The sequence below is a fragment of the Pezoporus wallicus genome, unplaced genomic scaffold (assembly GCF_028554395.1).
Source record: "Pezoporus wallicus isolate ANWC-B61680 ecotype Strahan unplaced genomic scaffold, APGP_CSIRO_Pwel_v1 contig_2299, whole genome shotgun sequence".
Lineage (NCBI taxonomy): Eukaryota > Metazoa > Chordata > Aves > Psittaciformes > Psittacidae > Pezoporus > Pezoporus wallicus.
The window spans coordinates 184429-199745 of NW_026636533.1; the positions used below are offsets into that span (position 1 = coordinate 184429).

At 40.5% G+C, this 15317-nt stretch overlaps 1 protein-coding gene across 1 annotated transcript in view; it reads right to left on the minus strand.

Annotated features, from left to right (window-relative positions):
* LOC130594541 (alpha-mannosidase 2-like) overlaps positions 1-15317 on the minus strand; it is a 57583-nt gene that overhangs the window by 9531 nt on the left and 32735 nt on the right. Inside the window, exon 9 of the mRNA XM_057400498.1 lies at positions 595-789. Within this exon, the coding sequence (XP_057256481.1) occupies positions 595-789 (195 nt within the window). The remainder of the gene's footprint in view (positions 1-594; positions 790-15317) is intronic.

The window sequence follows — 15317 nt, forward strand, 5'->3', positions numbered from 1 at the left end:
TACAATTGTGTAGGTTCCTTTGCAAGGAAAAAAGTATTGAGTACAGAACAGGGTTTCACAGGAACCAAGGATTGTAAGCTGATGTCAGAAAAATTAAAATAGGTATTGTGTTAAAATATTTTTAAGCGTAAATAATTTACTCCTGTAGATTTCAGTATGTGGCAGATTTTCTTGAAGCCTTCCAAAATGGAATCAGAATTATCTAAAAAAAAAATATGCTTTATTTAAAAGACAAATTATATTTAATTCTTAATACAGAAGAGGCCAATATGATACATGATATCATATGGTATATGATCCCTTCTGCTCTTAAAATTTGGGAACACATTGCAATGTGCCCCCTCCACAGACAAAATAATGCACAACACTTAAATAATGCACAACACTTATGTTGTGAAAAAAAAATTCTGTATTTCATGTTACTCAGACACAAGCCTCTAGTTCTTGGAAATTTAATAAAAAACAGTCATCATGCTGCAGTTTTTCATACCATATAAACCCTCCAAATTACTTTCCTAGAATAAAGTATTTGATTACACTGTATTAGTAAGCTATATCATATGTTTGTTCATAAAAATAGTAGCATGACCTTACCTTTGATTGGATTGTCCTTAGATTGACTATATGCATGTCACAAGGCATGGATGACATAAGTGGAGAAAAAGTATTTAGCATCTCTGGGACACCAGAATCAGCATATGTTGTCATTGGAATTACAGGATGATTTAAGAAAGAAGAAGTCATATGGCTAAGAAGTGATGGAAAACTGACTGATGCCTTCTCTTGATTCTGCAAAATACAACAGAAAATATTTGCAAAATCAAGTTAATATACCATCAGGTCTAAATTTCAATACCCACCGTCTATATGATTCGATTAATTCACTGGAAAAAAATTAATTTGAAGACTATTTAATTACTTTTGGAAACTTCTCATCATCCACTATTTCTCTTTTAGTACTAGGTATATGTCCCGTTTTTACAGATCATTAGTACATCTTTCAAAATGATCATTAGACAATACCCCACTTTACGACATTTCTCACTTTTATATGTTAGCCCTTGATGCGTAAACAATGTCATTTAGAGAAAGAAGCTAGCTACTAGTTCAGCAAGTTGCTTCTCACTACTCAGTACCTACCTGAATGTGGACAGTCAGCTCATCTTTTGCAGGCTTCCTTTTCTGCATAGATCTTCTTTCCTGTATTTCTTACCTATTTTTTCAGATTCACCCAACTTGTCTCTTACATCCCTCTTTCTTTTTAAATCTAAGTTCTAAAACTGCCTGCTGAAAGAAATTGCAACTAGCATTTTTGTCCAGGCCTACAATGCAAAAGATTTCTTTTAGCAGCCTTATTCAATGTCATCCCAGCAGGAACTGAATGGACTCTCCCCTGAGACTTGACAAGTTTTCTGCTTTCCCAAGTTTGGTATTTGCAGTGCTTTTACATGGCTGCAGAAGCTGTGTTACAAACCTGAGGTGACCAAGTCCTACATATTCACAACAGCTAGCTAAAGGTCCCCAGAAGCCAGAAAATAAAAGAAACTTTAAAAAGCTGTTTTCTGCTACAGGATGTCAGTGAAGATACAGCAGAAATGGATGAAAACTTATTTTGCTCTTATTTTTCCTTGCATACTTAATCAGATAAATCACTGTTTAAGGTTAAAGAGGTGATTTTTAGGGAAAACTTTGCAGAAAGTTTACTGAAAAAAGAGTATCTTAAAGACTGAGATCTTAAAATTCGCTTTCCATGATAGGCTGAAAACATGGAAATAATAAATGGGAGATACTTAAAAGGAAAAGGGAGGATTATTTAACAGCTTATAACGGACATGCATAAAAGTAATTCCTGGTTTTGGGGTGCACATGCATGTATGAATATTTATTTATAACTCTGCAGCATCTTTAAATACATCTGACAGTGTAGAATTGAAAACATGCCAGAGTTGAATTGATGCAAGTTGGTAATTTCTGTTTTATTCTTGGTGCTTCTCTTTGTAATGACTACACTGCCTCTTTGATAGCTCCTAAGCATTGAGGCTAATAATTTTACAGATTTATTATGACCTCCAAATTACTTTCCAAAAATGGTACCACTTGATAGTTGTAGAGGATTGCTCCTCCATGCACCTCACTACGTTTGTTTACACTGAATTCCATCTGCCACCTTACTGCTTGCTTAATGTCTTGAGTCTTCCAATTCTTCAGTTAGCCTTGATTATTTTTTTTATTACCTTGAATAGTTCAAGATCACTGGCAAACTTCATTATCATTATTTCCTTTTTTCCCAATTAAAGTATGAGCAAGCTTGCTCTAAGTATGCTAAAGCTAAAGTCTTTTGTTCAACTGACGGCATGCATGCTCTACCCACAGAGAAAAGGTGCATATACATGTTCTTTCAAAGAAAAATTCACTGTTTCACACCAAAAGGAACACAGTTTACTTTGTTGCCATAGAAATGCTAGAGTCAGTCTAGCATTTTTATCACCAGTTTTCTTACTTTAATTTTTTTCCCTGTGAAATAAGTAGACTGCTTGCACCTGAGAACTAGGGGGAAGAAAAAAAAGGTCTTCTAGAATTTCTTTCAAATTGTACATGAAACAGTCAAATAACTTATCCTATTATAATATTTAAAATAGCATTATTTTATATATATATGTGTATATATGATGTTTCAAAAGCCCTTGCAACTGGTGAACTGGTAACAATGGACAACGAGAAGGCTGAGGTACTCAACATTTTTGCCTCAGGCTTTACTGGCAGGCTTTCTCCCCACACCTCTCAAGTGGATGAACTGCAAGGCACAAACTGGGGGAGCAAAGTCTCTCTCACTGTAAGTGAAGATCAGGTTTCTGACCACTGAGGAACCCGAACATACACAAATCTATGGGACCTGATGAAATCCATCCCAGAATCCTGAGTGAATTGGCTGATGTATTTGCCAAGCCACTCTCCATGGTATCTGAGAATTCATGGCAATCAGGAGAGGTCCCTGGTGGCTGCAAAAGGGGCAATATCACACTCATTTAAAAAAAAAGGTAGAAAGGAAGACCCTGGGAACTACCAGCCTGTCAGCTCACCTCTGTGCCTGAGAAGATCATAGAACAGATCCTCCTAGGAGCTATGCTAAGGTACATGGAGGACAGGGAGGTGGTTATCCAAGACAGCCTGCACAGCTTCACCTAGGCAACAGCCAGCCTGTCGAACCTAGTGGCCTTCTATGATGGAGTTACTACATCAGTGGACAAAGGAAGGGCTATGGATATGGCCTATCTGGCCTTCTGTAAAGCCTTGGACACAGTCCCCCACAACATTTTTCTCTCTAAACTGGAGAGATATTGATGTGTTGGCTGGACTGGTTGGTGGATAAGGAATTGTCTGGATGGTCGCAGCAGTTTGCAGATGACACCAAGCTGAGTGGTATAATTGACACATCAGAGGGATGGAATGCCATCTAGACAGACTTGGGCAAGTTCGAGAATTGGGCCCATGTGAACTTCAGAAGGTTCAATGGGACCAAGTGCAAGGTCCTGCACTTGGGTGGGGGCAACCCCTTTTATTAATACAGTCTGGGGATGAAGGGATTGAGAGTACCCCTGAGCAGAAGGACTTGAGACCCTTCTGAAAACTTCTGTTACGTGTACAAAACAATACCATGTACAAAAACATAAGCATGACACTCCTGGGTCAAAATCTTGCCCAAATCCCAGAGATGAAAAGTAGAAGAAAAAATGGGAGCAAGTTTGTATACTGGCTGTGAAATTAAACAAACCGCCATGATAAAACTATCAGATCAATCCTCAGCATTGTCTTGGAAAAGATAGCACAGGACGGTCAATCTCCTAGGACTAAATCCTTCAAAACCCTCTCCAAAGCTAATGGAAGTAATGTGAATAAAAAAAGGTATTATTAAAGGTATTATTAAAGATGCAGTAATGCATTTTGCAACTGAGAAAACAGGAATTACCAAAGGAAAGCCATGGAAAACTTTGAAGAAGAATGTGGGTAGGAGATAACAATTTCCTATTCATGCGCAATAGGCCAAAATTCTCAGATAAACTGTAGCAGAACTAGTGTGGCTCCTCAATTGTCAGATTCTAGAAATCACCGAGGATTGCAGAGAAACAAAGTCTTGAAGGGCACTGGAAATACTAGAAGCAGAGCTGATCCAACTTGTCTTATTCTTGCTCCTGCTGTATTTAGATGTTTTAACATAGGCACAGCACTGTACTTAAATACTATCTACTTCAAAACTTTGAAAAGCTTGTATTCCCACATCTGGATGACAAGTCAGCTTGGGATGACTGCACCAACAGAATTGTAATATGTAATAGCAATGGGAATGGAGAACACAACAGATGTCAAAAGCTGCCAGAAGAGCAGTGGAAACAGGGTTTTGGAAACACTGTGAAGACAAGCTCTCACAGAGGATGTACAAGGGACACTTTAAATCCCACTACCTCCTAGGCACAAAAGAAGTAACGAAAGGTTACTTCTTTCCTCTCTCAACCTAGTGATCCAAAATTTAAACAGGACTCTGGGGAATGGGAAAGATGGAAAGGGTTTGCACATACAGACAACAAATTTGGAAAAACAGTTACTCTATATGCATATTCACTGTGTGGGTGGCTTTCAGCAGTATCCTGCTCATGCTAAGTCAGAAGATGCAGTCCCACAGTCTCTATCTAACTAAAGTACTGCTCTCTCAAACATGGCACTATTTCCTCAACTTCAATGACAGTGTTTAGCACTCAAAGTGTGAATGAAGCTCCACTGGCAGCCTTATGAACATTATGTACTGCCAAGATTCCGACGAATGCCACTAATATAGCTGAGTGCTGGCTTAATGAGCTCTAATCAAAGCAAACACTGCTTTTTCTAACTACCTTACAGCACATTTGTGCACAATTATCCAACTGAAAACTGAGTTGAAATACAGCTTCTTGTATGACTGTGCAATAGTTGCAAACAAATCTTCATATAGCATCTTTCCTTGTCATTGAAAGTGAATAACTCTTTCAGTTTTGAGAATAAACAAACAAATCACACTCCAGTACACCTTAGGTTAAAAATTTGCAACAAGTCTTAAGACTAGCCTTGTCTATAAAAAGGGAAATTGTATTGGAAATTGTTTTGGAAATAAGCTATTTTATTGATAAAAGGAAGATGGAACAGTTTAAAAAAAGACTCGAAGGGTTTTCTGGCATAAGTTTAAATTGAGGAAATTAGGTCCTTAATTAGAGGGGGAAAACACCAATTAGACTCTTCAGAAATCATTTAGTAATTGAATGGAAGAAAGAAATGGAAAATACTGTAGAGAAGAAAGTAAAGCTGAAGAGCTGGTAACTGGAGTTCAATTGAGCTAACGGGGAAACAATTAACTCTTAAGCACAGACTAGTAGTCTAAACTTTCCAATATGAAAGAAAAAGAAACTGAGGCAAAAAGAATATAAAATCCCAAATCTTGACTATTTAGTCCTCCTTTAGACTCTGCCATGTACAGCCCTAGCTAGGAAAGAAACTTAATTATAACTCCAAAACCCCACCACATCCAAACTGCCTGATCAAACATGCTGAAATGTGGATGCTGACTTGGTGTCTCAGTGCACTCAAAATCTGGAAAACAGACAGAATTCTGGGCCTGCTAAATCAAGGGATGCAGATAAAAACAGTCTGATACCAAACCACCTAGACTACTCTTGGAAGGAAAAAGTCTTTCAACTCCCTTTTACATAGTGTGAAGAAAAAATTGTTATCAATTCCTCTGTCACAGGTTCAGAAAACAAACTGGCAGCACTCTTCAAAGGCAGCTTCTGAACTGGAAAATCTAACCTGTGGAGTAAAAAAAACTCTTCAGAGCATTGGTATAGGGAGGTGATATTAATAAATCTCTCAATCATAATCTAGCAACTGACAGCAAGCAAGATGGTCAGCCAAAGAGTCTAAAACTTCCTGAAGATAAACATGGAATGAAAAAATTTTTCTTAAAGTACAACACAAAGATTGATAATTCATCTGCATGTTTGATGAGATCCTGCTTCTACGTGAGAATTGATGGGGTAATACTGTGCTAGCCTGCTTATAGGTGAGAAACAAAACAGGAGACAACATCATTTAACTATGTAGAATGCTCCCCACTTGAGGAAGGAGGTATCTGTAAGCAAGAAGAAAGTGAGAAAATTGCATTACATTCTTTCACACACATTGCCCTGAAGCTCACAACTTGGATAAGGTTTTATTTGGGACTGATACTAGTCAAATTCATGAAACTGACATCAAGCAGTAAATAGTTTCAACTTAGCTGCAAGGCTTTACATGCAAGACTGCCTGGCTGTGACCTCACAAAGTGAAAGTCAGATGTGCTTGCTTTAAACTCATCCAAAGTTGCACATTGTTAAGACAAAAAGTATAATCAAAGTCTAACAAGTTCTGAAAGTCCTCAAGATACGGATGTATCTTTCTTGTGAGGTCAATGTTTGGAATTAGATTTTTGTGTGCCTCTAAATACTCCTAGTGCTTTTGAGAAGGAAGGTAGAAGAATGTTAGATAATAGGATTTATACCCATAATGCAACAAATAGCAACCAGTCACTGATGAAAATTTGATTAATTTTCTAAGGTGATTAATTCTTTTTCAGTGTCCTATACTGCAGTCTATGGGTGAGAATTAAGGGCAGGCTGGCAGGGGCGATACTGTTGTAGGTGTCTGTTACAGACCAACAGATCAGGGTGAGGAAGTTGACGAGACCTTCTACAGGCAGCTGAGAGCGGCCTCACAGTCACAGGCCGTGGTCATCGTGGGGGATTTTAACTTCCCTGATGTTTGCTGGAAGGACCACTCAGCAACCCAGCCACAGTCCAGGAGGTTCCTCCAGTGTATGGATGATAACTTCCTCCTGCAAATGGTGGATGAGCCGACCAGGAGAGGAGCGCTGCTGGATCTCATCCTCACTAACAAGGAGGGTCTGGTCAAAGCAGTAAGGGTTGAGGGCTGCCTTGGTTGCAGCGACCACGAGATGGTGGAGTTCAGGATCTTGTGTGGTAGGATTAGTAGAATAGCAAGTAGAATTGCAACCCTGGACTTTAGCAGGGCAAACTTTGGCCTTTTCAAGAAATTGATAGGGGAAATCCCATGGGCAAGGCTGTTTGAAGGTAAAGGGGCCCAAGATAGTTGGTTGGCATTCAAGGATTGCTTTTTCCGAGCTCAAGATCAGAGCATCCCGACACGTAGGAAGTCAAGGAAGAGAGCCAGGAGGCCTGCGTGACTAAATAGGGAACTGCTGGGTATGCTCAAGTGGAAGAGGAGAGTTTACAGGTCATGGAAGGAGGGGCTGGCCACTTGGGAGGAATATAAGGCTGCTGCTAGAAGATGTAGGAAGGCAGCTAGGAGGACTAAGGCCTCCTTAGAATTAAACCTGGTGAGAAGGGTCAAGGACAGCAAAAAGAGCTTTTTCAAATACATGGCAGATAAAACTAACACCAGAGGCAATGCAGGCCCACTGATGAAGGGGATGGGTGCCCTGGTGACAGAAGATACAGAGATGGCAGAGTTACTGAATGCCTTCTTTGTCTCTGTCTACTCTGCTGCGGGCAGTCCTGAAGAGCCCTGTACCCGAGACCTTAGATGAAGTCAGGTCAACGGAGCAGTTTGCCTTAGTCGATGAGGAATGGGTTAGAGACCAGTTGAGCAATCTGGACATCCATAAATCCATGGGTCCAGATGGGATGCACCCGCGGGTGCTGAGGGAACTGGCGGAAGTCATTGCTAGACCACTCTCCATCATCTTTACCAAGTCTTGGGAAACAGGAGAGGTGCCTGAGGACTGGAGGAAAGCAAATGTCACTCCAGTCTTCAAAAAGGGCAAGAAGGAGGACCCGGGTAACTATAGACCGGTCAGCCTCACCTCCATCCCTGGGAAAGTGATGGAACACCTTATCCTTGGTGCCATCTTAAGGCGTATCAAGGATTAGAGGGTTATGAGGGGCAGTCAACATGGCTTCACCAAGGGGAAATCATGCTTGACCAATCTCTTAGCCTTTTATGAGGAAATAACACGGTGGATGGATGATGGCAGAGCGGTGGATGTGGTCTACCTTGGCCTCAGCAAAGCATTTGACACAGTCTCCCACAGCATCCTCACAGCTAAATTGAGGAAGTGTGGTCTGGATGATCAGGTAGTGAGGTGGACTGCGAACTGGCTGAAGGAGAGAAGCCAGAGAGTTGTAGTCTATGGGGCTGAGTCTAGTTGGAGGCCTGTAACTAGTGGAGTGCCTCAAGGGTCAGTACTGGGACCGGTATTATTTAATATATTCATCAACGATTTAGATGAGGGAATTGAGTGTACTATCAGCAAGTTTGCTGATGACACTAAGCTGGGAGGAGTGGCTGACACGCCAGAAGGCTGTGCTGCCATCCAGCGAGACCTGGACAGGCTGGAGAGTTGGGCAGGGAATAACTTGATGAAATATAACAAGGGAAAGTGTAGAGTCCTGCATCTGGGCAGGAACAACCCCAGGTTCCAGTATAGGTTGGGAAACGACCTGTTAGAGAGCAGTGTAGGGGAGAGGGACCTGGGGGTCCTAGTGGACGACAGGATGACCATGAGCCAACACTGTGCCCTTGTGGCCAAGAAGGCCAATGGCATCCTGGCCTGTATTAGAAGGGGGGTGGTTAGTAGAGGTCCTCCTTCCCCTCTACTCTGCCTTGGTGAGATCGCATCTGGAATATTGTGTCCAGTTCTGGGCCCCTCAGTTCAAGAAGGACAGGGACCTGCTGGAGAGAGTCCAGCGCAGGGCAACAAAGATGATTAAGGGAGTGGAGCATCTCCCTTATGAGGAAAGACTGAGGGAGCTGGGTCTCTATAGTTTAGAGGAGACTGAGGGGTGACCTTATCAGTGTCTATAAATATATAAAGGGGGAGTGTCACGAGGATGGAGCCAGGCTCTACTCAGTGGCAAACAATGATAGGACAAGGGGTAATGGGTACAAACTGGAACACAAGAGGTTCCACTTAAACTTGAGAAGAAACTTCTCAGTGAGGGTGACGGAACACTGGAACAGGCTGCCCGGGGAGGTTGTGGAGTCTCCTTCCCTGGAGACATTCAAAACTCACCTGGACACATTCCTGTGTAACATTATCTAGGTGTTCCTGCTCCGGCAGGTGGATTGGACTAGATGATCTTTTGAGGTCCCTTCCAATCTCTAGCATACTGTGTGTCATACTGTGTGAATGCCGATGCAACCATGTGTCAAAGAAAACACTGACCATCACTTCAAGCAGCTTTCAAACTGGGGAGTGGTCACAGAGGGAATTTTGTATATTAGTCAAAAAAGGTGATACAAAGATCTTTTCTGACCAATGGGAGTCAGAACACCTAATACCTCTGATGCAAAAGCATCTTCAGCACAACACTCTTCAAATAATCTCTATAAAAAACACCAGGCCCTCTACAATGAATTAGATTCTTATTGAAAACTGGATAAATTGCAACCAGAAATAACAGCCACAAATGTGAGGCCGCTATCCTGAAATATTACAAAGCCTGTAAACAAGAATACTGATGCCAGATTATTTTCTGATATACTAGAGCACTGGACTTCCCTGAAACCCTGGGGTGGGGGGAACTCCTGAAAAATATAAGTATTGGATCTGCTTGAATTGTTCATGTGTGTATTTTTGTCAACACTGAAATATTCATCAGTTAAGTTACATTTTTGCACATCAAAGCATAAATTTTTTTGGCCATGTGTTTCAAGTTCTTCTAGATCATGAGAACCATGATCTAGAATGCTTAGGGGTTTTGATAGCCATTGAAGAGACCAGCATAGGAGGAATCAACTGAGCTGACAAAAAGTGTTATTATCTCTTCACTTCAGGGACTGGAAAATTTTCTATCAATTCACTGGGAAGGCTGTTACACAGAAAATGCATTTCTGTTACACTAGGTGAAAAAGGTCCCTGAAGGTTGATCATAGAAGAAATGAAAATTCTGAGGCATTGTAAAATACCCAGCAAGCTGTGAGTTAGTTCAACGTGACTCTAAAACCACCACAGAGTTTCTGTACTGCCTGTGGATTCTCAGTTGGCACTAAGGCTGCAGGTGAGGAAACCTGGGACTGCTACTGATAATCAAATCCAGGTAAATTTGGAGCTTCTACCTGCTTCCTAGTCTTACCTGAAGATGACTAATGGTTCACAGAGATTTAGACAAACGTTGCATACTCACACAGAATAATAAGAATACAGGATAGGCTGTGGAGGTCAAGCACTGGACTTTATGCAAACCCTTTTATGCCTCATTTACTCAAATTTTTCCCTACTTACTTGTCGATCCTTCTTTTTCCCCTCCTATGTCCCACAACATCCCATAACAAGCCTCTTTTTAAAAAAAAAAATTAGAAAAACAAGGCCAAGATTTTTTTTCTCCTCCAAATCCTGTAAGTCCTGGACCTCTTTAAGCAATAATGACCTCAGTCTTCACAAAGTGGTTTCTGCTGAGTCATCTTCGTTCTTTCATGGCCACAGGAGCAGCCTGCCAGTTCAGTGTGCTCTGTTCCTCCCTGCTTAGGTTCCTTCACTTTATCCACCTATCACTCTTCCTTTGATGGCTCTCAGGTCCTCGTGTTTAATTTAGTCAGTCTTTAATCACATGCCATGATAGCAATTGTGTAGCTCATTTGGAGAACAGCTGCTTGCTGTGTCCAGAAGAGTGCAGATGGCAGGGTAACTAACTAGTCCCCCATGACCATAAGCACACCACTGTAATTACTGAGGCTGACAAACACGCAGCAATATAGTTGGATGAAAGGGATCATAAATGCAGACATTATTAAATGCTTTTCTCAACAATAAAATTAATTTATACTTTAGTTATAGCATCTCCCACTAATTTTATTTCTTATCTTCTGATTCTTCTTCCAGTGCTCATATTGTTTATATTGGTACAGGAGAAAGGAAGAGGAACATAATGCCTAACTACATTAACCCATGCTAGAGCTGTAGAAGGGACATGGTTTTTTCCTGTTAACTGAGAAGAGCTTATCCTTTTTCCAAAGATAACAGAACATAGTGATCAGAAATTTTCTGAAGTTCTACCTTGATGAGGAAGTAGGTCACCAAACTGATAATAAAGACAGAAACTACACAATGATATATCTTAATTTTTGGCCTCCAGAGAGGCTATCTGCATTGGAAGACATGCGAAGAGCTGATGGAAACACCTTTTTTCATAATTATCCCTAGAGAGTTATTTCATTGGAGAATACAGTAAGACCCTGTACTTGCAACCTTTCTCTGTTCTCTAAGACGGATTCTGGCCTACTGCCAGAGCTCACATTTTCCTCAAAGTGGTAATGACCTCAAACTGCACCAGCTCACATAAGCTCAGAAAACACCTTACAGAGGCCTACCCTCCTGCTTTGGTGAATTACATTGGCTAAAAGTGGACAGACTAAGCTTGAATACCATGCATACTACAGAAGTAAAATATTTTCTTTCTAAACAGAGCTGGCAGACAGGTACTCACAAATGGAGACAATTTAAAACAACCAAAGCAATGTGATTCACTGTAGAGTTATGTACACATACATGGTGAAAAAAACAACCAACCCAAAACAAAACCCCAACAAACCAACAAAATAAAAACAAAAAAAGAGCCCCCCCCAAACAGACACAGCTGTAAGTCCAGAAATCAGAGGAAGGCAATCCTCTGTACTCCCTACTTCGCCATAAGCCAGCTACAGTGAGTGGCTGCTGTAGGGTGAGAACATTCACTCTCTATAGCTTTGTGCAGTTACCACATGCTTGGAGACAACTCTGTCTTTATTTAGAAACCTTCTCCAACACATCTTTGACCCAGTGTCAAGAAAAAACAATACCTGAAAGAAATTAAGCTGTAAGGTTCCCTGGCATAAAAATAAGAACAGTGCTGGCCTGAAAGCAGATAGTGTCTATAGATATATAAAAGATGGAAACACTGCTCTTGAGCAGCAGACACAAACTTTCAGAATAAGAAACAGAGTATCATCTATAAAATAGTAACAGTAATTCTGATTTAGATGTAGTATTTTAAGGAAACCTGTAAAGCACTAAAATATACCCAACTCTCTCTTCATATGGAACCAGTGCACCTCCCTTACTAAATATATGTAGCAAGGCTATGAAGAAGATGCACTGTGCTCTGTGTAGCAGGAAAAGAGGGAAATACCCCCCCCTTCTTTTTTTTTACTTGTCGCCGCTGTAACACCCCAAAACTTCAAAATTCAAGCTTTTGTATATATTTAATGAGTTCACTATGGTAGTCATAATTAAAACTGCTGTTAGAATATCTGAGGTTGTCACACATGGCCTTGAAAATGCTTCTAAATGGTAACAGTTAAGCCAATGTCGAGTTTCTGCTTTTCTGAAACATCAATTATACTTGTTAAGGCGTGGTTACGCATAGCATAGCAATGCACAGTATAGCATATAGCTAGTACGTGAAACATATACATGCATGCAAATATGCATAGCAAATGGTAAATACAACTCAATAATCGGACAGAAATGGCTGTATCACCAAGCATGTGCTTTCAGAAAAAGTGGACATTGACAGATACTTAATCGGAAAAAAGTAGATGTATCTGGTAGAATAAAAGGAATTTTGTTATCTGACTGCAACATACCTGTGATTCTACTAACTGTCTGTATCATTCTAAACAATCTCTCCCAAAACATAGTAGGTATTTGAGCCACTGGATCCTGCCTCTCTGCTTGAGAGTAGGCTAAAATCCATTTAAATAAATTGAACAAGTCAAGGCAAAGCGTAAAATAGGAATCTGAAGCAGAAAGTGTGCTTGACAGGGCATCTTTTCTCCAGCTATGTCACTGATGAAATAAACATATTACCACATCCTATAAATCCCATTTTATTCATATTATTATACTAATATTGTTAGAGAGGGTGAAGTTTTTACCACAAAATAATCATATAAAATAGTTAAGATTATATTTGAGAAATTTATAAATCAATAGTGAGGCTTTGTATATTAGAAGACGTTTTAACTTTGCCGTTTTGTATCACAGTTACTCTGTAACTAAATGATACAATGGTAGTCCTGGTAGCAAGAGCTAACATAACTGTATATGGTGAGGGGAGTGTGGGTGTATGTATTGTAAAACTCTACCCAAGCAGAACCTAAGTTTAAGATAGCCAAAAAGGGCATACCAGAAGCATCCTGGTGAAGATAAGAGAATGCTAACATCCACAGGACGATTGGGACCTGGCCAAGTAGAGGAAAGGTGAAAAGGACAACCTGAGGAAGACTTCTTACTTCATCTGAGGAAGACTCCTTACTTCATCAGGGCAACCACCAGAGGGGGGCTGCGCAAGCGCAGAAGAGGCTGATGTTGTAATAGATTGATGTAGCAATCTTTGATGCATATGTATTAGTCAATGATGTAATCTGTGTTGAATATGTATTAGTTACGAAATTTTTAGTGTATAAATTGCGAACGCGATGTGACGGGAATTGGAACCAGATTTGGGTGCGTACCCCTGGTTCCCGGCGCCTCAATAAAGCACCTCATATAACCATCCCGGTGGTTATGTGTTTGTCTCGACGCTAACAATATCACATACTAAGCCCTGGAAAGTAGAAAAGATATCAATGCTTACTTTTACCAAAAGTCAGAATAACTGCAGAAGTCTATCTATTCAAATATAAAGAAACAATTACTCTTTTGACAAGCAAATATGCGTAACTGTACTCAGTTTCATTCTCAATTAAATAATAATCCTTTCACTTAAAAATGAAATCGAGTTCTTGCTTAATCTGAGGAGAAAGAAAAATTAATATTAGGAGAGAAGAGAAAAAGATATGCACAGCCAAAAAATGCTTGCAAAGACAAAACTAACAGACTTAGTTTCATCTAGTAACTAAGTTACTAGTTACATTCTAGGAAAAGAAAAAGATGCATCTAGAAATTGTGTCAAAACAAGGTAACAACATCAACAGAAGTCTCAGGGACATGGTTGTCAATAAATCAGATGAGTATAATGTAAAGTGATCTGTCCAGATTTTACTACATACATAGCTTACCTAATGAACAACATGGTAATTTTGAATACGTCTTTTGTGGTATCCAGTTTGGCTTTTGGGGGGACACTTACAAAGACTTCAGCAAAACAAATAAATGTGAAGTCTTCTGCACATATCAGCATATTTACTACTAGCTAGATGAGCTAGAATTCAAAACACAAGAACGAGGTAATGTTAGGTTTAGGGACTTAATAGAATACAGGCTACCTTATTATGCTAGTGATTATTTAAGAATTCTCCCTATCCACAACACATCAATGTAGCTCAACTGCCACTAAAATATGCTGTTCAGGGTGGGGTAGGAGAAGAAAGAAAAGTATTTCAGAGATGTAAATTAAAAGAAACTTTCGGTTGATATTGTCATAGCCAAAAAACTCTACACTAAATTACATCAAAGCGATGCACATTTAATTATTGTTTTAAGAACTGCACATCCTACACCTCACACAGGCTCCTTTTATGGGAAGTTTCCCAAAGAGCAGGAAACATCCTGTTCTTCAGAACTGTTTGAGAAAACTCAGAATAGACTATTTTGGAATACACAAAAGCTTGTAATGGCAAAGATGCCACCAACTGACCGAAACTCTCTGCTCCTGTTTCCCATGGGCAGGGACACCTCACACTAAACCATATCACCCAAGGCCTCATCCAACCTGGTCTTGAACACTGCCAGAGATGGAGCATTATCAGCCTCCCTGGGCAACCCATTCCAGTGCCTCACCACCCCTACAGTAAAGCGCTTCCTCCTTATATCCAATCTAAAATTCCCCTGTTTTAACCCGTTACCCCTTGTCCTATCACTACAGTCCCTAATGAAGAGTCCCTCCCCAGCATCCCTATAAGCCCCCTTCAGATCCTGGAAGGCTGCTATGAGGTCTCCACGCAGCCTTCTCTTCTCCAGGCTGAACAGCCCCAACTTTCTCAGCCTGTCTTCAAACGGGAGGTGCTCGAGCTCCCTGATCATCCCTGTGGCCCTCCTCTCGACTTGCTTCAAGAGCTTCCTTGTCCTTCTTATGTTGAGGACACCAGAACTGCACACAGTACTCCAAGTGTAGCCTCATGAAAGCAGAGTGAAGGGAGAGGATCACCTCCTTCAACCTGCTGGTCACACTTCATGCAGCCCAGGACAGTAGGCTGTGAATGCACACCAGATGTTGCATTATTCTGTGATGCAGAGGCTAGGATTGTTAATGAACAGACACCATCACAAGGTAACAGAACGTCTGCACGCTAATTTA